The sequence below is a fragment of the Psammomys obesus genome, unplaced genomic scaffold, assembly GCF_907164565.1.
Source record: "Psammomys obesus unplaced genomic scaffold, mPsaObe1.curated_primary_1811, whole genome shotgun sequence".
In the NCBI taxonomy this organism is placed as follows: Eukaryota; Metazoa; Chordata; class Mammalia; order Rodentia; family Muridae; genus Psammomys; species Psammomys obesus.
This window is the reverse complement of record NW_026594322.1, coordinates 456,071-479,979: the sequence shown is the minus strand read 5'-3', so window position 1 is coordinate 479,979 and position 23,909 is coordinate 456,071. Positions and strand designations below refer to the sequence as shown.

Here is a 23,909-nt window from a genome sequence, read left to right as displayed (position 1 = left end):
GTAGCTGAGGACTAGTGTCACTGCTTTTGCTTAGTAGCCTAGCACTGCTGAGTCTTTCGGAGTTAGCTGCATGAAGAAGGCATGACTTATCAGTCCTTGGGAAGATCACCGTGTCCTACCCTGTGAAGAACATTGACAATCAATGGGTTTAACTGCAAAAAGTCCACCGTGGAAGCACTTCCATTCATTCTCAAGACATCAGTGAGGCAGAGAGGAGAGGAGCTATCACTGACCTGACTTATGCTGGAGCTAGTCAGCTTAGTCACCCTAAGCCAGTGTTTTGCTTCTTTCACTACCTCACCTGGGCACAGCCATCCTCAGGGACACCTCAGCCCAGCCAGAGCTGGGGAGCAGGAGCAAGCCAGCCTAGGTACTCTAACCTTGACAAATCCAGCATGCCTTCAAGCAGCCCTTTGGGTGTCTCCCCTGAGCTTCCTTGCCATGTACATTCACGCAGACAGATCTGCTCTAGGACAGTATTTATTTTTCCTTGGCAAAAAAAGTCAAATGCTACATTTTTGAAAACAGAAAATCTCAGACACTCAAAAGCATCACAGGAGACGGTCTGACAACAGCACAAAACATCCTACTTAAGAGTTGTTTTTTAAATACACAAGTCAGTTTAAAAGGACAGAAGTTCTGTGAGAACTAAGACATCCTACAGCCTGTAGTTTAATAATAGAAAAAATTAAGACAAAAGATTCATAGCATCCAGCATTTTGCTTAATTTCCTGTTTGTAGCACCTATTTTTCTAGATTATAGGATGATTGTTCTAAAACCTGTGGTATATGCTGTGGACTATCAGTGGGCTTGCTGCTTCCCAGCAGTCCTTGCCATTATGAGGATACTCTTTTGACACAAAGAGAAAATGGGAAGAACTGGGAGCAACTGAGAAAGTGGGCACAGTACTGTGGCTCCTCTTCTCAGGCCTCGGGTGGGAAAGGTTTCTTTTGACATGATGTGTGAAAGAGCAACTGGCTTGACAGTTGTCTGCAAGTTAAAAACCCACACTAAACAGTTCAAAGAGAGGAACAAGCAAAGCACACATCACACCTACACTGTCACATGCAGTGACACCAGCACAGCCATAGTTATGAGCCAACAGAGCAGGAAGGTAACTTCCAATACTAAGCTCCAACACACGCAGAAAACAGATACCCACACGCAAAGCATTCACTGCAAACCACTCCTTCCTGGACAGAACCCAGTTAAAATCCCAAGAATGGAAAAGTTCCTCCTAGGAGTCATAGGAGACTATGAATGGCAACCATGTCAAGCTTGAGACTCCTTGCTCTTGGTCAGGTCAGACCCTGACAGAAGCAGGAGACCAGGGAGAGGATTCTCTTTACCTAGACCATAAGTGGCCCAGGAAGTTAGGAAGTGGAAGGAACATGCACACAGGTGGGAAGGACAGGCAGGGCTGGATCACTCTGGAGTTCTGGCTTGGAGCCTCCACTCCCACCCCAAGCCTGTAATCGAACTCAAGGGCTTTCCTGATGTGTTTGTTTCTCTTAAGTTTTCACTTCCTACAAAGTCAGACTTTTAAAAAGATACAGGCTAGTTCCACAGCTGGACTCTGAATAAAGTTGTTTCTTTTATAAATACTTTAATTACAGATAATCCTCACTCCAAGTAGTATCAGTGACCGAAGTACCATCAGGCACACAAGTTCATACAAGCAAGCACAGACACACAGACACACACACGGCTCCCAAACTTTCACAGAAAGTCTGACAGCGACCACATAATTATAAAGGGCCTACTTCTTGAGTGAAGTAGGTGAGAATGGCCTTGTCATTTCAGTGTAAAGAAGCCAGAGAAAGAAGAGAGTGTCACTTAAGGAAAAAAAAAAAAAGAGAGATATGTAACAATGTTTGGTTGAGAAAGCAGAAGGGGGGGAGTAAAATTCTGATTATTGAAAAGTGAAAACAAACAAAGACCTACCCAAACAAACAAACAAACAAACAAAAAACCCCAAAGCAACAAATCGCCAACCAACCAAAAGACAACAAAACCTCCCCCTCTTTGGGTTTCCGCATAGAGCTTCTTCTTAGTAACTGCCTAACCCATGGCAGCTCTGTCTGCAGTCAACAGGGGAGCCCTCACACTGGGGGAATCAAAACACCAAACGAGGAAACTGAGGGTGGAAGTTAGTGTAAATCTGCATTTTGGGAGAAAGTTAGTTGTCATTAACTCCACAGTCCAGCATAGTTTCCATGGAGCCCAGAAGGGAGGGGACCTCCTGCCACAAAGAGCTTCGTTCCGGACGAGTCGTAGCAGTGGGTGTAAACAGCATTGGGGAAGAAATCAATGTCCGAAAAGTAATTCCTCCAGGTTTCATCATGATTCTGTGGGAAGAGAAGGCAACTATCAGTACCTCTAGCAATGAGATGGAAGGGACAGGAATGCCTTCTGGTCTCTGCTGGATGAAAAGGTTCTGTACCTATCACCTGATGTCACACAATTGGTTCTCAAGGAAACTGGCCCCATTTTCCCAGCTAAACACAATACAGAATTGCTCTGCTGAAATCACATCCTCACCAGACAGCTTTGCAGAATCAAACTTGTTAATGATAACTTACTGGCAGCAATGGCTGAAGGCGCTTTATCTTTCCTACTCTGTGTTCAAAATCTTAAGGCACTGGGCCTTTCATTTTTGTTTTACGATCCTCCTTCAGTTTACAGAGAGATTATAAGCATTTGCCACTACCACCTTACTTGGCCTCTCCAGCGGCCCCCACCCCCCAGCCAATACGCAGACACAAAGGTTTTTCTCTGCTCTAAGGAATGCCAATAGCAAAAAAAAAAAAAAAAAAAAAGGGAGGAGGGGAACTTTTCAATACCAGTGAGGAGGGGTGACTAGAGGGAAGACATTTTCCTTTACTGTCATTCAACCATCATCTCAGGTTTGGGCTTACTCACCAACCAGCCCTTGCCAGTAGTTAGTTTCAGATTCTCCCCTGCTAGTCTGGGCTTGGACCCATAATAAGCCGAGAGCCTCTCTTCCAAAAATCTCTGTGCTCGGATATCATAGAAGAGCAGGGAGCCCTGCCCTGTGCCCACAGTGATGATGTGTTCATAGAAGCTCACGGATCGGATCCCTAAGGAAACACAAGGCAATCAGAGGGGACACCCCCAAATACCAGATGGCTAAACAGAAGTCACAGGGATAAACAGGACCCTCATACAGCAAATCACCTGGGATATCCACACTGTCTTCTGCTCTGTGTTCCATAACCCTGAGTAGCCATTGAGTGCCCTGGAGCCATCTTTCATAACTCTCAGCTCTTCGCCATCACGTTCCGTATGTAGTTCCCTATTATCTTCCTATTTACAAGCATCACAGGAAGTGCGTGGTAGTAGGTTATTTACCGAAAGCCACCAACTACTTTGGATGAAAGGTAAAATACATCTGCTGTGCCTGTGGGTTACACATTGGACAGAGATGCCTCCTGGCTCCAGTGTGGAGCTAGGGATTTTTGTGAACTCCTGTTTCCTTATGCAAGCTACCTCCATTAACAGTAACTAAACCTTTTAAAAGCCAGGCACAGTGCTGTACACCTTTAATCCCAGTAATGGGGAGGCAGATCTTTGTAAATTCGAGGTCAGCTTGGCCTTGAAAAAAACCTCTTAAAACTTTCATTGAGAGCTTGGGGCGGTGGCACACACCTGTGATCAGAGCAGAGGCAGGCACATCTCTGTGAGTTCAAGGCTAGCTTGGTCTACAAAATGAGTCCAAGACAGCCAAGGCTACACAGAGAAAACCTGTCTCAAAAAACAAAACAAACAAATAAATCCTAGGGCAGGAGAGATGGCTCAGCAGTAAGAGCTCTTGCTACCAAGACTGATCACCTGAGTCTGATTCCTGTGACTCCCATGGAAGGACAAACCCACCTCCCTCAAATTGTTCTTTGACTTCTAATCAGTACCACAGTATGCACCTTCCCTAACAATAAACAGAAAAACAAAAACTGCTTTTGTAGTAGCTAAACAGAAATAATACTATTTGAAACAGACGCTAAACAAAGTTCAGATTGGATGGTCTGAAGACCCTGACCGCACCCCTTCTATGTGGGCTCAGTCTCACAAGTCCTATTTAGCCTGGAGCTATATAAACCAAGCTGGCCTCTACCCATCTCTCTCTGCCTCCTAATGCAGAAACTAAACCCATGTGCCACCATGCATGGTCTATAGGTTGTTTTGTTTGTTTGCTGGTAGTAGGTTGTTTTGTTTTTGGGTTTTTTGAGACAGGGTATCTCTTTGTGGCCTTGGCTGTCCTGGGACTGGCTGTGTAGACCAGGCTGTCCTGGAACTCACACAGATCCGCCTGTCTCTGCTTCCCAAATACTGGGATTAAAGGTGTGCACTACCACCACCAGGCTTTTGTTTTGTTTTTGAGACAGGATCTCAAAGAGTTCTGACTGCTTATGCCTCCTAAGTGCTGGGATTGAATGTGTGTAACCACCACCTGGCCTGCTTCTAAGTTTTTTAAATCACATGTGCTCTGTACCTGAGTGCAGCTGACCATGGAGGCCAAGAGAGGGTGTCAGGCCCCCTGGAGCTGGACTTCTAGACAGCTGTGAGCCATTCAATAAGAGTGCTGGAACCTGAACTCAGGTCCACTGGAAAAGCAGTAAGCAGTCTTAACCACTGACTTTTCTGACCTGCTTTCCACAGGATTCTTGCTGGGAGGAAATGAATCATCAGAAGAAAGTATTCTGAAACCTTAAAGAAGAGTCCATTGAAGAAAGTGAGTGATGGCCCTCAAAAGATGCTACCTGGGAGAGGCTGGGTCTATGGGTGCAGCTAAGAGGCAGGACGTTTGAGGACAAGTGCAGAGCCCTGGGTATGATTTCCAGCAACACAAGGGGTGTGTGTTAGATATTGAGACCTAGCACTCAGCCAAAACAAGTACTTTCTTCAGTGTCCTGAGGTATAACTGTCACACCTCACACCGTACATGTTTACCATCACATCCAAAAGTGACCTAGTGCTCCTCTAACTCTTCTCCCCACCAGCGTCATTCAGCACATGAGAACTCTAGCTCAGGAAAGGCTCCAGCAAAATGTTCCCAACGCTAGCTACGTATCTCCTCACAGTGGTTTGTACCAAAGGCTTCCAAAGCCTGAAAACTCTGAAAGTCATTAAGTTCCTCTCTTCTGTTACCAAATACTTCTACAACCTACACACATATCACTATTCTCTTTTGGAAGTCAAAGGGGAAACAAAAGATAAAAACCCATTTGAAGTGTAGCTATGGGCCTGAAGGAACACACAGGGACTCACCACTGCCTCGCTCTCTGGAGCAGACAGACTTGACGTTGTATGACGGCTGCCGCGGGTCCAAGAAGGAGACGTGTGCTTGAGAGCCCACCGCATACACAGACCACTCACTGCCGTAGGCCAGACACACATTTTCTCGACAATATGGCAATTTGGTAGAGAGAAGCTGAACAGAGAAGAGATATAACAGCATAGAAAGGGCAGTGTTTTTGTAATCCTTCCTCTCTGGGCTTCTTTTACAAACTACCTACGTCAGGGACAAGACAAAGCCTAGTTAATGAGTAACTTCTGGGTTAGGGAAAGAGAAAGCTGAAATTAAATGATTAGAATGCCAGGAAAAGCCAAAAACTATAGTTTAGTTCTAGGAACGAGCCCAGCACCAAGGCCTAAGTCTTCCGCTGTTCTTTCTGCAAGATGAGCCACCACTCTTTGTTGCTCTGCACATAAAGGGACTGTTTGACTCTTCGGCCAGGTTACCAAAGGAATAGAATCTGTATGCCAGGGATTCACCTATATGCTGGAATTCCATCCCAGGTAAACTAAGTCAGCCTTCGTCTTTGATCTTTGTGGACTAGAAAATCTAGTCTCTGCTTGCTGTATGTAATTACGCAAGGCCAGTGGAGCACAAAGGCGCTGTGGCACAGGGAGCTGTCAATTCCCTGAGCCTGCCTTCCTCTTCAGAAGATGCTCATTACAGATATAAGCAACACAGGCAAGATGCGGCAAATGACCAACATATACACTGTACTGCACAAAAAAGCTGCTGGCAAGCATTATGAATAAATCTATGTTCTTAATCGTGCTGCTGTAATCTCAAGTCTCCTTAAAAGACTTTCCTGTAGTCCTGGCACTGGCAGGTAAGGGAGGATTCTGAGTTTGCGACAAGACTGGGCTACCTAATAAGCCAATCTTTTTTTTTTTTTTAATTTAAAATTTATTTATTTAGTATATATACAGTGTTCTGTCTGCATGTACACCTGCACGCCAGAAGAGGGCGCCAGATCTCATTATACATGGTCGTGAGCCACCATGTGGTTGCTGGATTGAACTCAGGACCTCTGGAAGAGCAGCCAAGTGCTCTTAACCTCTGAGCATCTCTTCAGCCCTGTAAGCCAATCTTTTAAGAAAGAAAGAAAAATAAAATCAAAAACACTGGGATGGCACTTTACATTTGTGATCCTAGCCTTTGGGAGTCTGAGGCAGGAGGACACTGGTTTGAGGCCTACCTGGATTACACATTGTTTTAGTCCAGCTTTGGTTACATAGTAACCTAGTCAACACAAAAATCCAAACCAGGTGGAGTGCACACGCCTTTAATACCAGCATTTAGGGGGCAGAGGCAGATGGAGCTCCGAGTCTAGGCTAGCCTAATCTACAGAACCTGTACCAGGATAGCCTCAGGTACACAGAGAAACCCCATCTTGAAAAAACCAAACCAAAACAAAAATCCATTCCATTTTCTTATCATCTTACATGATTCTTAAGAGAAAATTTATCTTAGTTTGACTGATTTTTTTGTTGTTGTTGTTGTTGCTAGGAGCTTTAACATTCAGGTTTCTTCACCTTGACACAAGAGCCTAACTCTGTGGGCTAGAGAGCTAGTAAGGAACTTCCTTAGTGAGTGTTCTGCAATCTCAGATCTCTGTGAAGACATCTCGGTACTATAGTGGCAAAGAAGAGTCAAGAGGGTTAGGCATTCTAGGTTAATAAATTCAAGGCCAGTCTGTACTCAGACCTTGTCCTAGGAGAAGACAGACCTTTCTTGCTTAGGCATAGTGGTGGCTGCCAACACCTCCAGTCTTTGTGAGGTATTTTAGATGAGGAAGATCACAAGTTTAAGGCTAGACTGGAATAATTTAAAAAGATACACAAACGTAAGTATGCCAGATTCAACTGCATGTACTGTGCAATTCTACTACCAGACCTTAGAAGAAAAGGTGTTTTGGGCAAGTCCATTACAACTCTGGGAGAACAACAGGATTTGAACCCTATGTTAAATTATCATATTAACCACCAAGACATGTTCACACCTTAGACAATGTATTTTCAGCCTTCCACAGATGAAAGTAGCCATCCAGTGATACTGCTCCGAGCTCCTACAAGAGCAATGGAAAAGAAATTATAATAGGCTCTGCGGCAAACTCAATTACCACAATCCACAGGGTGGAGCCGGGAGCTGGGGACTCTGCTGTCCTGCACTCCCATCCCAAGGTGGTTGTATCAAGGGTGCCATTAACTACCCACTTTCACCTCACCTCATGCACTGCAGCTAGACAGTATTCCACAAAGCAAGTACAGTTTCTGGCAATCACACAAACACACATCTGGGCATGAAAATGTCTTTCCCATGCCACGGCTCCCCTAATCTCACAGCTGTCAGAGCAGAGCTCAAGTGAAAGGCTGGGAGATGCAGGTGCAGAGAGAAACCCATGTTCAGCGAACCACCTCTCAGGCCAGGGCCTCCTGTTGCTTACAGCTACACACATGTGCGGGCTGAACATTCATACACAAAAATAAAAGCTTTAACCCAAGCACTTGGGGAAGGGGCGGCAGAGGCAGGCAGCTGTCTATGTGGGAGGCCAGCCTGGGGAGGGGGAGAAAGAGGAAAAAAAGAGGAGAGAGGGAGAGAAAAAGGAGAGAGGAAAGAGAAAGAAAGGAGATAAACAGGAGAGAAGAGAAAGAGACAGACAGAGAGAATATCAAATCGGGGTCTTTTTCAGATTTTGCAGAAGCCTATCTGCTTTCTGGGCTCTGGGTCTAGTCTTAGATTCTGCTTACAACCTGTCAGGAGATCTGACAATGACTTAGGTGAACTCAGTGTCAAGTATCAGATAAAGGAAGCAGTGAGAATGAGAAGCTTAAAAACAAGTGGCTGCTTTTAGAGGTGAGCATGAAAAGAATCGAGCACCTAAAAAGCACATGCAAGTGAGGCAGTGTCAGATTAGAGTGGCCCAGGGAAGCCCTAAGCCTGGCCACAAACAGGGTCTGCTCAGACAAATACAAGGATGGGCTTCACAGCCTCAGCTCTACTCATCAGCATCCTACAGCCTCTAAAGACCTGGGTTTAGAGCCAACTTGTGAAACAAGCACTGCCTTGGAGGGGAAGGACAGGGGGAAGAGGCAGGCTTCTGGATCCCTTGGTGAACTCATACCTTGTTCTTGTTGTTGAAGGCTAAAGCCCGCACCTTGCAGTTGTCCGGGTTTGTATCCTCCTTGGGGATATCCTTTAAGGCCTTGTGAGTGATGTGAGCGTATACAGGGACTGGTGACACATTATGTCTCGCATCGCTTTTGGTCAACACATCATCTGTCACCTCCCAGAGTCCCATAGAACCATCCCGTGAGCCTGCAGTGTAGGAGATTCACAGATGTCACTTGACCCTCCATGAGAAAACCCCACAGAAGACCACATGGGCCTTTCTTTTCAATATCCATCTTGGCTACAGAATCTACCCCAAACACTGCAGTGTGCTTTGCTTTAAGACACATTTTACTCTGTAACCTGGGTTGGCCTCAAACTTGCAACAGTCCTCCTGCCTCAGCTTCCTGAGTACTGGGATAACAAGTGTGAGCCACCACATTCAGCTCACATTTCTTCATTGAGACTTCTTCCTCCAGAAACATCTCTTTATATTCAATTTTAGGGAAATCCATGAGACTAAATTTAGAGCCTGCCTCTGCATCCAGAGCCTGGGATTAAGGCACACACCACCACACATGGCCAAGAATGACCTCTTAGTGCTGGGGATACAACTTGATAGAGTACTTGTCTAGCATGCATCAAAGTCCTGTGTTCAACCCCAGTACCCTATAAAACCTGGTGTGAATGTATATGGCCCTGGGAGGTCCTTAGCTACACAGTGAGTTTGAGGTAAGCATGAGTGTGTGTGTGTGTGTGCTGGGAATATAACTGAGAAGAAGAGCTGCCTGAGCACAAGGATTTGAGATCTGCTCATTTATTCACCCATCCTAGCTATCCTGGACTTCTGCCCGGGGAGTGCTGGGACTAAAGGTGTGCTGCACATGCTTGGCTATGGAGTTCAATTTCAATGACTTTATTATTATACAGTGTTCTGCCTGCATGTACACCCGCAGGCCAGAAGAGGGCACCAGATCTCATTATAGATGATTATGAGCCACCATGTGGTTACTGGGAATTGAACTCAGGACCTTTTGGAAGAAGTCTTAAAGTCTGAGCCATCTCTCCGTCCCAAGTTCAACTTAACATGCCAAACAAAACCCATAAATTATTTTCCTTAGCAAACAAACAATAACAAACAACAAGTTTTCTCTTCGTTACCCTCTGCATAGCACCAAGTTCATTCCCAGGACCTCACACATTCAGAGAAAAGCTTTTTTTAACTCATCTCTGAATGTACTACAAAATAAAATGTCATTTACAGCAGCCCTGAACATTCATGTTCCCATTAGCAACAATTCACATACACAAAGATATTACACAAAGATTTTATTTATTTATTGGTTTTTGTTCTAATCTTCTCCTCTATCCCTATTTAATTTTTTGAGACAGGATTTCAATGTAGCCCAAGCTGGCCTATGAATTCCTGATCTTCCTGCTTTCATCTCCCAAGTGTTGGAGAGAAAGACAGAACTGACACCAAGAGTCATCCGCTGATTTCCACATGTACCAAGGCATGAGCACCCCCCACACATAATAGCCAATCAATCAATCAATTAAAAAAAATAAGGTGAAATGATTGAGGAAAACACAAAATCTCCTAGGCTGGACATAATGGGTCATACCTATAGTATTACTTAAGAGGCTTGGGCAAAGCTCGACAATGGTGGCTCACACCTTTAGCCCCTGCACTCAGGAGGCACAGGCAGGTGGATCTTTGCATTTGAGGCCAGCCTGTTCTACACAGTTCCAGGACAGCCGAGGCTACTCAAAGAAACAAACAAACAACAACAACAACAAAAAAGCTTAGGCAGAGAAACTGCTGCAAGTTCAAGACCAGTATGGAGCACATATGAGTTCTAGAGCAGCCTTAGCTACAATGTGAGACCCTGTGCCCTCCCCAAAAAAGTGGTGGTGAAGGAGGTGAGGTAGGGGAGTATGGGAAATGTAACTGCATGGTAAGGGTACCCAATTAGCATACCCGTGCCCTGATTTCAACCTAGTACCATCTAAGTAAGTAAGAAAACAAAGTAAGGCATCATGGCCTCTGTTAGGTTCAGAGGTTATATTCTATCACACTACAATTTTTAACCTTCCTCTTTGCCACACCAAATCTCCCTAAAGAAGGTCAACTTTACCAGAAACTGCCATAGTATCGTTGATCCATGCAATAGAAAAGATCCAATCCTTGTGTCCATCCTTAGAGGGGTAAGTGACATGTACAGAGAGGAAAAAACAAAAACAGTAAGAAAGATTAGTAAAATAAGGACTGTAATGAATACTTCTGAAAAGTGAACAAGTCTGACTGAAACTATCTTGTAAGTATGGAAGGACATGGTTGCACATGCCTGTAATTCAGGAAGCTGAGGCAGAGGATCCATGTTCTAGAACAGCATGAGCCACATATGGAGACCCTACTACAAAACAAAACAGGGCCAGCAAGATAGCTCAGCAAGTAAAGGTGCTTGCTGCCAAGTCTGCCAACCAGAGCTGGATCTTCAAACCCCACAAGGCAGAAGAGAGGACTGAATTTCTCAGTGTCCTCTGGCTTCCACATGTGCGCGTGCGCGTGACACACACACACACACACACACACACACACACACACACACGAATGTAAAACAATAAGCAAAAACAACAACAACAACAACAAGGTCTCTGATGATCTTAACCTGTAGGGCAAGATCTCATAGTATCTGGGAAGAATCAAAGATAAAATAAAACTAGAAGTCCTGTAGGTAAATAACAATGCCCAGAAGGGGCACATACCTTTAATCACAGCACCAGGGAGGCAGGAGGAGCCAAGTGAATTTAAGGCCAGCCTGGTCTATATAGGGAGCTACAGAATAGCCAGGTTTATATAGAGAGAACCTGTCAAAAAAAAAAAAAAAAAAAAAAACCCAAAACAAAAAAAGAACCCAAATCCAATTCAAAACAAAAACAAAAACAAACAAACAAAAAAAAAAAACAACAAAAAAAATCCAAACCAAAACAACAAAAACCCAAAAATAAACAAAAACAAAATGTCCAGCAAACACAGTCTCAAGTTTTCTACCTCGGTGTCTTGTCTTATGCCTGGATCACTCCCATGGCTGCTGTTCATGTTTCCTGTAAGTCTCCCGGCTCACTCACGTGTCTTCTCACTGAGCCTTCCTATCTGCTCTCTGAAAGAGCAGCCCCTCCCCTTCATTCTCCAGCCCTCCACGGCGCATTTCACATGGGCATGTTACTGATCGTTAATGCGTGTATGATCTACATATTGATTTACATGTCACTCTCAACACTATAGAGGGCTTTATTCATTTCATTCATGCTATGCTCTGAAGCCAATACCTGACTATTGATGAATGGCTAGGTTCATTTTCAACAGGGCAATGGGAGGTATGTGGACCCTGTGAACTGATGAACAGCCCACTGTTGGCCACAGAGATGTGCCATTTGTTCCTTCTATCAAATGCATAGCATGCCATGGGATCCCAATTTCCATTCTGTTCTCTCCCACCCCTAACCCCCATGCCAGGAGAAATTTAGATAAAAATCACCCCTTTCTAGGTTGGGAGACAGTATGTTTTAAAACAGGGTTCCTTCTAATGGCAACCAATATAAAAACTTACATCACCCACACACACAGGATCTAACGTAGGCAGACGATAGATGGCAAGGCTGTTTGGGTTGTCTCCTCCAGTGGCTAGGAGTGTTCTAGAAGGGTTCAACTCAATTGCATGGATGCCACATCCCTGTTGCGTCACACCTCCAGGTTCCCGGTCTTTTAGAATGGGAATCTTGGTGATTTGGCCTGTCTGGACATCTACTACAAAGAGCTGCAAGAGAAGGGGGCACACAAAACATAGTTTCTACTTAATCTGGTCAACACCATTCAATTAAAGCTTACTATATAGCAGACCCTAGGAATTTCATTTTTCTTTTTAAAGATTAGTTGTTTACCATGTATGAATACCCCATCTAGCCTGCATACCTGCAAGCCAGAAGCGGGCACCAGATTCCATTATAGATAGTTGTGAGCCACCATGTGGTTGTTGGGAATTGAACTTAGGACCTCTGGAGGAGCAGCCAGTGCTCTTAACCACTGAGCTATCTCTCCACCCCAACCCTGGGAACTTTCATGTTGTTTTGTTTTGAAACAGGGTCTCACTGTGTAGCCTTACAAGCCAGGAACTTATTATGTGGAAAAAAGTCTGGCCTCTAACTAAGAGAGATCTGCCTTCCTCTACCTCCCAAGTACATGTATCACCATGCCCAGAATTTATTTATTTTGGAGACAGGGTCTCACTGTGTAGGCCTGATTGGCCTGGAAGTCTAATCTGGCCTTGAGACTCACAGATATCCAACTGCCTCGGCTGAGTTCCTCAGATAATGTACTGCCAGATCAAGCAGAACTCTCAATTATTTAATGGCATGGCTAAGGACACTAGTCAAATAAAACATGAAAATAACGTAAAATAACTCAAGATAGAGTTAACATTCTCCACAAACAGATCAGAAAGTATTAAATAGGGACTGGAGAGATGGCTCAGTAGATAAGAGTCGCCCCTCCAGAGGTCCTGAATTCAATTCCCAGCAACCACATGGTGGTTTACAGCCATCTACACTGGAATCTGATGCCCTGTTCAGATAGAACACTCTTACAATAAATAATAAAATCTTTTTTTTAAAGTATTAAATATGGTTTTACTACCTTGAATGGGCTCCATCTCATCTGACCTCGTAAGCTAAGCAGGGCTGGGCCTGGTTGGTATTTGGATGTAAGACTACCTGAGAATCTCAACACTTTAAAAAAGCAGAAGCAAGAGGATCAGAATTTTGAGGTCAGCTGGGCTACATGAGATCCTATCCCAAAAACTAAAGCCCAAGGGGCTAGAGAGGGTCTGCTGGTTCAGAACAGGTGCTGCTCTTGGAAGCGGCCTGTGTTTGGTTCCTAGTTGTGAGGTGGCTGTCTGTGTGTGTGAGGGAGAGGTCCGAGCCCTTGGCCTACACATATGCATCTTTATTGACAAGCACATACTTATACACATACACAGGGTCAAGTAAAAGAAACCTTAAAATAGCAATATACAATTGCTTTAATTAGCGTTGCAGGGTATTAAGAAAGGCTTAAAAACTAATGTGACTTGGAATGCAAAGGGCTCGGGCAATGAGAATCACGTAGACATTCTCGCCCTTGTACTCACAGACGGCAGAGCATGCTGCCTCTTCACAGAGTGTGGGGCAAGAGGACTGGCTCAGAGTTGCTTTCCTCACAGACAAGGGCAAGGCTTTAGTGCAAGATCTCTTACACACTCAGAATGGGGTGCTCCACATTAACCCACTGGGATCAGAGCCAGAAACTGGCAGCATAGTGAGACAAGCCTCAGGCTCTGGCTCCCTAAACCTTCCCTTCTAGGACAGGGAAGAGCCAAGCAGAGCTGTTGCTGGGAAAGAGGTAGGAGCAGTAAGCAATGTATGTAGGAGGGGGTATGAAGACGTTCGCAAACACACCCACAAGACAATGGCTTTCAAGAGGAACCTTATGAAGCTACTAAAAACAATATTCTTCTAGAACGAAATCTAACATAGAAAGGAGAGCTAATGTGCGCTGGTTTCCCAGAAGATAAACTGCACTGGGCCACCTGAGATGCCTCAGTGGGTAAAGATACCGAATGCCAAGATCCCTGAGACCTACATGGCGGAAGGAGAGAATTCCCTCAAGTGTTTTCTTCTGATCTTCACACTCACACATGTAAATAGAGATCCTGATACTGACAAAAGGGGGGGGGGGCAGGTGGTGGTGCATACCTTTAGCCCCAGCACCTGAGAGGCAGAGGCAAGTGGCCCAGAGTTCGAGGCCAGCCTGGTCTACAAAGCTAGTTCCAGGACAGTCAAGGCTACATAGAGAAACCCTCGGAAAAAGTGTTAGATAGAAGATTCCAAACCCAAACAATAAGGAGTAAAGAAGAGGAAGAAGACAAAGAAACAAAGCACCAGCCAAGGATAAAAACAGGCTGTAATAGTCACGTGTCCCAGTGCTTCAAGAAACCATCCACAGCAGCAGCTTACGGGTTATACTGACTCACAGCTCCTTGGTACTGTCTTTCCCACGAAAAAGTTTAACAGCGAGCGCTCGAGGCAGCCGGTGACATGCTCAAGCAGCAGCATGCTGGGGCTCAGCTTTTTCCTAAGACAGGGTTTCTCTGTGTAGCCCTGGCTGTCCTTGAACACACTCTGTAGACCAGGCTAGCCTCAAACTCACAGAGATCCACCTGCCTGCCTCCAGAGTGCTGGGATTAAAGGCCTGTGCCACCACCCACCTAGAAAGGCTCAGCTAAGGCTCAGCTGGTTTTTACTCTATCCAGTACCGTAGCCCACCCATTGAGTGGTGCTGCTCACAATTAAGGAAGGTCTTTCCACCTCAGTTAACCTAACCTAGATCATCCCTCCCAGTCAAACACTGCATATTCATTAATATTCATGTGTGTGCTAAAGCGTACAGCATGGCATACACATGGAGGTAATAGCCTGCAGGAGTTCATTCCCTTTTACCACTGAGTCCCAGGGGTTACACTCAGGTCAAATTTGATGCCAAGTGTTCCACCTGCTAAACCGTCATGCTGGCTTACCTTTTTTTGTTTGTTTTGGGGTAGAGGGAGAATTCTCAATTACATTGTCCAGGGCTGGCCTTTATTGTACTCTGTAGCCCAGGCTAGCTTTGATTTTGTTTGCTTTGCTCTTTTTCTTTTTCTATTTTCTTTACTTTCTTTTCTTTCTTTTTTTTTTTTTTTTTAATTTTATTTAAGACAGTCTGATTGTGTGGCTGTCCTGGAACTCAGTATGTATGAGTATGTAGATAAGGCTGGCCTTGAACTCATAGGTATCTGCCTGCCTCCAGCTCCCCTGTGCTGGGATTCCAGGCCCGTGGCCAGCAGATGCTGTGCTACACTATTTACTGTTTGTCTCTTTGTTGAGAAAGGGTCTCACATAGCCTCTTAGCTTCAGACTTGCCGTGAAGCAGGCAACACATGGCCTTCAACTCCTAATTCCTTCCTCCCAAGTGCTAGCATGGCACCATGCTCAGCTTTCTACATACTGTCTCATGGCTATAAAGTACTTTATCACATAGACACACTAGCATTTAATGAATAAATTCTTCAACATTTATACTGTGTCCAAATTTTTCATGATATAAATATATGATCAAAAGTTGGAAATGATAGCATGTATATGTATTTGATGCTTTGGTTCCTACAAGAAACCAGTATCTCATCTTCTAGAAGCACACATTTTACTTAGTACTTAACAGAAGATTTTCATACCCCAACACGGTATTTGGGTGTGTGGGTGTGTACTGCTAAGGGTTGAACCCTGGGCCTTAAGTATTTTCCTAAGCTACATTCCCAGAAATAAGGTATTTTTATATTAATACAATGGTAAATACACACACAGACACGGAATCAATAGAGCAAAGTATACCCCCCCCCCCCGACAGGGTTTCTCTGTGTTATCCTGGCTGTCCTGGAACTCTCTCGGTAGACCAGGCTAGCCTTAAACTCACGCCTCCTGAGTGGTGGGATTAAAGGCATGCAATACCACTGCCTGGCTCAAATAATGATTTATAGTGTGTGTGTGTGTGTATTTATAAATAGCATATCTTTAAAAAGAAAAGTTGCTGGGCAGTGGTGTGGAGAAACCCTGTAAAAAAAAAAAAAAAAAGAAATAAAAGTAGGAAATAGTTTCACTTCCATCTAGGCTAAGCTACCTCCATTATATAGTCCTTGGTGGCTTCTTACAACAGCCACCCTGCCGTGGTCTCACAAATGCTGGATTAAAGGTGTGCTCAATCGCTTACAGTATTTTAAAGATTATTTTAGAACTTCACCAAGAGTCCCACTGGCCAGGACTGCCCAGAGACTGACTGATCTAGGGTATGTTAGTGAAAAGGTCTGAGAAGTGTGGTTTAATATAAATAATTCTGACAACCAGTATAGAGAACCAGGGCTCATAGTTTAGGCCAGTTTCTCTTATCTTTTAGAACAGGAAGGCTCAGGCAGGGAAGGAATACCCTGGAGCTCACCAGGAAAATTCTTAACTTGCCTAACTTCCCACTCACCTTTTCTTCTTTTCTCTCTCTCCCTTTTTGTTTTTTGAGACATGGGTTTCTTTGTGTAGCCTTGGCTGTCTGGCAACTAGCTCTGTAAACCAGGTTGGCCTCAAACTCAGAGATCCCCTGTCTGCCTCCTGAATGCTGGGATTTAAAGCACGTGCCATCATTACCTGGCTTTTCATTTTTGGTGCTGGTGTCACATATGGTGTATGCTTGCCCACTGGGCTATACCCAACTCCCAATTTCTCATCAACCATACTCAGGTACTGATAATTAACAGAAAAATGCCCAACTGGCATGGTGGCACACACCAGTAATTCTGGCAGTGACTATACTACCTACACTACCTAACAAAGACCCAGCTAGGCTAAAAGTCCATGAGCACCAGTAGATCCGCATGTTCCTCTCCCTTCACTGTCCAGCAACCCAAACTTCAAATAAACTACTCCTGAAATAAACGGCTCAGATTATACCTAATTCTACAGACGTTACCAAGTACAAATACAGGTATTCAAAAGGGCATGGTAGGGCACCTATGAGTTCACATGTATCCGATCCTTATGGTGACCGGAGGGAAAGACATTTCTTTGGCCCCTCTACCTTCCCCTACCAGGAGAAGTCAAATCTAACATCTGCTGCAATGTGGCATAGTCCTGGACTATCACTATCCTGAAGGAAAAACGATGCACTAAATATCATCTTGTCTCCTTCCTGATTGCCATGCTAGGAAGAGCTTTACTGAGCTACACACCCAGCCCAGGCTAGACAATACAGGATATCACTAGTTTCCTTACAGGCAAAGGATAGCCTAAAAAGAGCAAAGCACTACTTTAAATAGCTCCAAACCTGCACTTATCCAAGCAATGCCTACAAACCATAGAAAAAACAAGTCTACATGAGAGGCATAAACTCATTTTTATTCCTGTTCTTCCTACAACCTTACATATGGGATTAGTTAGGGTATATAAAATACTGCCACAATTATTTCCAACTAAAAACATACATACATACACCAAGAGAAATAATTTACCAACCTGGCAATCCTACACCTAAATAGTCTCCCAATAAAAGTTAAATATTCTGTTAATCCTAGCATTCAGCAAGCAGAGGTGATCTCTGAATTTGAGGCCAGCATGGTCTACTTAGTGAGTTCCAGGACAGCCAGGACTCTGTTACATAGAGAAACCAAACCGGGTCTCAAAAAAAAAAAAAAAAAAAAAAAAAGCACTAATTCTAGGATTAAAAAAGGGCAGGGAGGGGAGGATAATTTGCATGTTTCTCACCCAGCCATAAAATATGTTCACCCAAAAGAAATGCTGTTAACCTGTCAGTGCAAGGGAATAAAAACATATACCAGGCTAGCAGCCCATACAGTTACTGAGATGCAGTTTCTATAGCCCAGGCTTTTATACCCTTCCGAACAGCTGGGGTTATAGGTGTGCCACCTTTTTGGTGGTGGTGTGGTGGGTTTTTTTCTGTTTTTCGAGACGGGGTTTCTCTGTTTAGCCCTGGCTGTCCTGGACCTCCCAAGCACTGAGATGAAAGGTGTGCATCGCCCTTGGCCAGTTGCTGGTGTGGCACTGACTGCAAGAGGTCAGCAGTTCATCTCCTGAGCTGTTGACAGTACCCAGCCAGCCCGCCAGGCATTCCATCCACGGTTCTCCACCGCTGCTCCCCTCTAATGCTGGGGGACTGAACTCAGGTCTTATATTCTACTACCTGGTTTTACCGCCAGCTCTCTTTTTATACAACATTAGGAAGTTGTCTTATCTTCTACACTGTTGAGGGAAGACTTTCCTTATTTTTGTTTGCACAGGATGAATTTCTGCCCACTCAAAGTGATTTCAATTGCCATTACATTTCTTTTGAGACAGGGTCCCACTAACTCTCCTTGGCTGGCCTGAACTTGTTCAATAGCCGAGGCTACCATTAATATTATTTTGATTTTTAATTTATTTTTTGATTTTTGAGATAGGGCTTCTCTGTGATAGTCTTGACTATTTGACTATCCTGGAACTTGCTGTCTCCAAGTTCTCTCTTCTGCTTACAACTAATTGCAGCAACTAGTTTGTGTGCGTCAGAATGACTACCAAGTGCACTTGCGAGTGCACCAGCACATCTGCGACCCTGACAAGGGAGCCGACGCCAGCAGCCAAGACTGTGCCTAGGCCTTGGGGTTACGGCAAAAACAAAAGAAATCTTACAGAGCATCAGCATCACAACAGGCCACTTTCTAATCCTCTCTGAATAAAGATCAAACGTGACCATTGTCAGAACCACAAGCAGATTAACCTGGTAAAAGTGGCTGCTTCATCAGCAGCAGTTATAGCTTTACTTTCCTTCTAGAGAAGGTATACAAAACAATCCACCCTTTCACTTCCCAACAATATCCCATCCAGAGCACAGTTATTCGCCTTAAGACTTCTCTCCAGCCAAGCGGATCTCTATGAGTTCAGAGGCCAGCACAGTCTACAAAGCAAGTTCCAAGAGCGCCAAGGCTACACAGAGAAACAATGTATGTGTGTGCATACACATATAAGTCTGTATACACACACAAATACACATCCCTGGGAGGCCTGCTCTTTTCTGAAGAGATGGAGGGGCAATAGATCTGGAAGGGAAGAGAGATGGTGACAGGGGCTGGGAGAAGTGAAGGGAGAGGAAACTGAGGTTGGGATGTAATGTATGAAAGAATTAAAAGCAAACAAACAATAAAACAGCCGGGGCAGGAGCAGGCTCCAGAGGACCTAGGTTTGATTCCCCAAATCCAAATGTTGTCTACCAACTGTCTGTAACTATAGTTCTAGGGGATCTAATACCCACTTCTGACCTCTCAGGTACTCTACACACATGGTACACATACACACACAGAGGAAAAGTTCCCACACACATAAAAATGAAAAATAAAATAGCCAAGTGTCATTTAGTTCCTGTCCACAATCCAAGCAATTATGAGACAGAGGCTAGAGAATTGGGATTTTCAAGGTCATCCTCAGGTATATAGTAAGGTAGAGGCCAACCTGAACCACATAAAACTCCATCTTAAAACAAGACAGCCCCCACTATTTTCAAGCATTTTAAGTCATGAAGATACAGTAGGCATTAATAGTTCAGGGCCAGGAGTGTTTGCACACAACTTTGATCCTAGGATTAAGGAAGCAGAAGTATGCAGATCTTTGTGATTTCAAAACCAGCCTGGACAGAGAGAGAGTATGCAAAGATGAAGTTAAGAGGGTACAACAAGCTCAATGGTTAAAGCAGCTTGTTACCAAGGTTGAGAACATGAGTTTCATTCTTAGAGTCTACATGGTGGAAGGAGAGAATTGACTCCTGTTAAGTGTCCTGTCACATGACCTCTATAGCAAATGCAGCACCCACTAACACACATGAAATAAAAAAAAAAAAGACAAAATAGGTTTTTAAGTTAGGAAGATAGACATAGGTATTAAGAGTAAATTTGTAAGAACTTATTTCCTATGTTATGTATGGGTGTTTTGTCTGCATGTACATTTATGCAGCACACATGTGCTATGCCCTTAGAGGCCAGAAGACAGCATCAGAGCTCCTGGAATGTACAGATGGTTATGAGCAACCAAGTGGGGCTGGGAATCAAACCCCAGTCCTTTCAAAAAGCAATGAGTCTTGTTTACTGCTGAGCCATCTTTCCAGTCCCAAGTCAAGAAAAAAAAAAAAAAAAAAAAAAAAAATAAAATTAAATTATTAGTTAATATGCTCATCTTCAAAATACTGTCAATAGATTAAGGAAACAGGAAACAGTTTTTCTACTCCAAGTGCCAGCAATGAGTTTCCTAAGCCACCAGGGCAAGAAAGAAAGCAGAAGGAAGTTTTGTACAGGCTCCTAGCACCTTGTTTTGAAAGTGTTAAGTGTAAAACAAACATTTAACAGAAGTAAAATTTGGTCCCAGCTACCACAGTTTTATTTCCTTCCTCAAAACTAAAAATTTGCCTATGACCTTTGTAAAGATACTTCTAGTACTTAAGATATTTGCTTTGTCTTTTTTTGTACATCTTATTTGTATTTGGCAGTGGGTATGCATGTCACAGCAAGCGTGTGTATTCAGCTTGTGGTAGTTTGTTCTCTCTCCATCACATAGATGGAGGGTCAAACTCAGGGTGTCAGGCTTGGCAACTTTTGTCCACTGAGCACCCAAGATTTTTTTCCTTTTAAAATTATTGTTAATGTGTGCTGTTATCTTAGAAAGTGTGCTATGACATGCAAGTGGAGGTCAGAGGAATCAGTTTTAGGAGTCAGTTCTCTCCTTCCACCTTTATGTGGGGTCTGGGGAGCAAACTCAGGTGGCCAGGCTTGGGTGGCAAGCACCTTTTCATTGAACAATCTCACAGGCCCATGATTTTCTTCATGGAGAGTAACCTCTCTTTTAAGCAACCCCAGATGTGCTTTGGTCAATTTAGTCACCATTATAACATAGTGTCTATTCACACTAGGTGAGTTAAAGTAGTAGGGAGGGCTAGACGAAATCATTTATCCAACTTCAGTCCTGTCTCTTCTAACATCTATGAACCGTACAATATCATACCATTTGTAACCTTCTATTCCAACCACATCCACTTTTTTTTAAGGTGGAACATTTCAGACTTGTGTGTCATCCTTGTACAGGGGCCACGCTGATCTTCTCCGTAGCATCCCAAATTAAGTAGGAACACTGCGAAGAAAGCACCACATCTACTCTTGACTATTCTTGCCTGTAGCCATATTGGTTATACAGCTTACTGATATAATTTCACCTCCAATTACTTATAACTGTTACTCTCTTTAAAACTGTTCCCCTACTCCCATGTCATCTTTAATTTTCCTCTCTTTCTTGTAATTGTTCATCCCCTAAAATATACCACTAGGCACACATCACTTTTCTTTGTAAGAAACTATTCACATCTTTGTTTTTTGTTTGTTCTGAGACAGGTTTTCAATATACAGCAACTCTACTTGACTCAGCCTCCCACGTGCTATGTTTGGATTCTATTACATGAAAAAGAATGTTCGCTTTATTTCTACCTTCAGCCATGTGCTAAATATTTCTAAATATGTAAAAGGTTGGTACACAGCAATTAAGCTGTCACTATCATGTATCCTAAATGATGCTGACATCAATTTCTGTCCTTTCTTTGAGGCCTCTTATTTAAAAGATGAGGCTAAACACTGCAAACAGCAGCAAACACAGAGTCAGTGGCCTAAAGACATGCTCACTTGCATCCACTAGCCAATGCAGAAGTAAAGAGAGGGCACAGTCGCTAAAGGAAAGGAATAGAGCGTAAGGCAATGCCTTGCTAAAAGAAACTGACGGGAGCATCTATCCCTGGAGCAACCCAGATCCACAGAGCATTTATCCTCTCCTTGAGCACCTCTTTGTCCTAACATTTCTACTTAAAAATGTCTTAACAATTTCCAACTCTGCTTACCAAAAGAAACAAAAAACAATCAATTAAAAACCTGTAAATGGGGAAGATGAGCAGTGAGAGACACTGAAGCCAAACATCTCTGGCCCTCCTGATACTCACCGTGTTGCATTTGGTGCCACACACCACTTGCCTATGATTCAACCACTGAGAAGCAAACACTTTATTAAGGGTCCCAAGGTGAAATTCTCTCTCCTTTAGGAGACTGGGGAGTTGTTGTGCTGCATAACCCTGTAACACCCGAGAGTAGTTGGTTTCATTCTGTAGCCTGACTTCCCGGTTCTTCAGGTAGTACACTAAAGATCTCTTCACTGGGGGTAGTCTTTTTCTTTTGTGCAGTGAGTGATCCCAGCCAAACTGTGGAAATCAACATTAGAAATCAGAGGTTTGAAATGAATAAAGTGTAATTAATAAAAGTTAAATAAAAAAAAAAAGAAATCAGAGGTTTGGCTACTTTTCTCGAAGACATGAAATCGTACTGTATAATAGAAGAAAAGCATTCATCAGTCAGGATTTCCATAATCAAGAAAGAAGATTCACAACCCAGAAAGTAGTTTAACTCGTCTAGCACTGAAATATAAGGTTCTCACAATGAAGCCTACTTAGAAAATGGATAAACAGGACGAAAGGACCCCTGAGGACCTCTGAGGAAACACTATATACCCAGGAGTCCTTGACAGGGAAAGAAATGAGGTCCACATTGCCATACCCACCTGTGCTGCATCTCTACCTAGCCCCTCTCCTTCTCCGCCTGTGCTCCCCGTAGAGCACAGAGGGGAGGCCGGCTGGGGCCCCGGGGCTTTAGGGATGTACAGTCAATGGCCGCTCATCTGACATCGCGCGACTAGCGCTGCAGGCAGTTTTAGAACTCGAAAAATCAAATACCAACGGGGTGAAAAGCACGAGTAACCAGCGTCGGAATCCTAAGTCCGAGAGGTCTTTCTCTCCAAAGGGGGCAGTAGAGACATGACGCCTAGTGTTTCCGCCAGGTGTCTAAAGAGCCGAAAGAACCAGCACCCAGCTTGGGAGATGGTTTCCTTGATAAAAGAGACAATCGGCCCATATTCCCAGTGCCACTGGAGAGCCGACTTCGGTCTCCTTTTCAGGAACTGCCGAAGGCCGGTCTTGCTTCCTCCGATCTCCCCTTGACTTCAGTCCCTCCTTCCTCCAGAACCAAGGAGGTCCTGAAGCTCCATCCCTAGATGCAGACCTCCAGCGGAAGGCGTCATTTTGGAGTTTCCTTTTGGCTCCTCACCCTTCCGGCCCGCCTGCACGCCAGAACACTGCAAAAGGACCAGACCCCGGTGCCTGTTCCGCCCTGGCCCCTGGCCCCAGCTGGACTCCCTAAGCTCTTGCTGGGGTTCTGCCATCATCACCCAGGCCCGTGAGCCCTCACCTGCGGGCCCTGAGCGTCGCTCCCGGCTCCTGGCGAGGCAGGCGCTTTCCGCTTCCTGCTAACTGCTTTCCGGGCCATAGTGGGCAGCGCCGCCGTGGCCCCGTAGCCACATGGGGCGGAAGACGCGAGGGGCGGCAGGGCGGCGGGTCATGTACCGGGCCCCGGGGCCGCGCGCTTCCGAGCGCCCGGCCCGGATTCCGGGCGGCAGCCGATCAAAGAGAGGCGCGTAAATGGGAGGAGGGAAAATCCGGGTTAGGGAAGGGAAGGGGAAGGGGAAGGAAAAGCAGGAATGAGCGGCTTTCTGACCGCCAGGTCTGGAAAGGACGGCGAGCGGCGAGAACCAAAACACCCCGTCCCACTCGCCCGCGCCCCGTCACTCTTGCGCAGCCGCACATGGAGTCGCGTCGCCACGGAGACGCCGCCTACACCGGAGGGGCGGGGCTTAAGGACAGCAAGGAGAACTGGTGTCCTAGGAGAACTTCCGCTTGCCTCTTAGCTGCGGTCAAGCCGTGGCCCAAGGAATCCAGCCTTCTGGCGGGGCATTTCCGACCTCAGCCAG

General features: G+C 44.7%; 1 protein-coding gene and 1 non-coding gene across 2 annotated transcripts; both read right to left on the bottom strand.

Moving 5' to 3' along the window:
• Positions 1-462: 462 nt before the first annotated feature.
• Dcaf12 (DDB1 and CUL4 associated factor 12) lies at positions 463-23,884 on the bottom strand. The gene is made up of 9 exons (XM_055618624.1): positions 23,351-23,884; positions 22,057-22,311; positions 12,038-12,244; positions 10,562-10,622; positions 8,437-8,630; positions 7,315-7,380; positions 5,288-5,450; positions 2,924-3,102; positions 463-2,349 (listed from the first exon to the last, which is right to left on the bottom strand). Exons 1-9 carry the CDS (start codon positions 23,426-23,428, stop codon positions 2,191-2,193), a joined length of 1,362 nt encoding a protein of 453 aa, XP_055474599.1. The 5' UTR covers positions 23,429-23,884; the 3' UTR covers positions 463-2,190.
• Positions 21,115-21,216, bottom strand: LOC129685213 (U6 spliceosomal RNA). The gene has a single exon (XR_008721457.1). It is a non-coding gene; the product is annotated as a U6 spliceosomal RNA (small nuclear RNA).
• Positions 23,885-23,909: the final 25 nt, after the last annotated feature.

Excerpts from the sequence above, each read along its gene's own strand:
- Dcaf12 (XM_055618624.1), bottom strand. The coding sequence starts at position 23,428 with ATGGCCCGGAAAGCAGTTAGCAGGAAGCGGAAAGCGCCTGCCTCGCCA. Across the intron at positions 12,245-22,056 it reads GTGGCACCAAATGCAACACG|CTCTTTGTAGTAGATGTCCA; the intron begins GTGAGTATCAGG and ends CTTCTCTTGCAG. Across the intron at positions 2,350-2,923 it reads CTACTGGCAAGGGCTGGTTG|AATCATGATGAAACCTGGAG; the intron begins GTGAGTAAGCCC and ends CTCTTCCCACAG.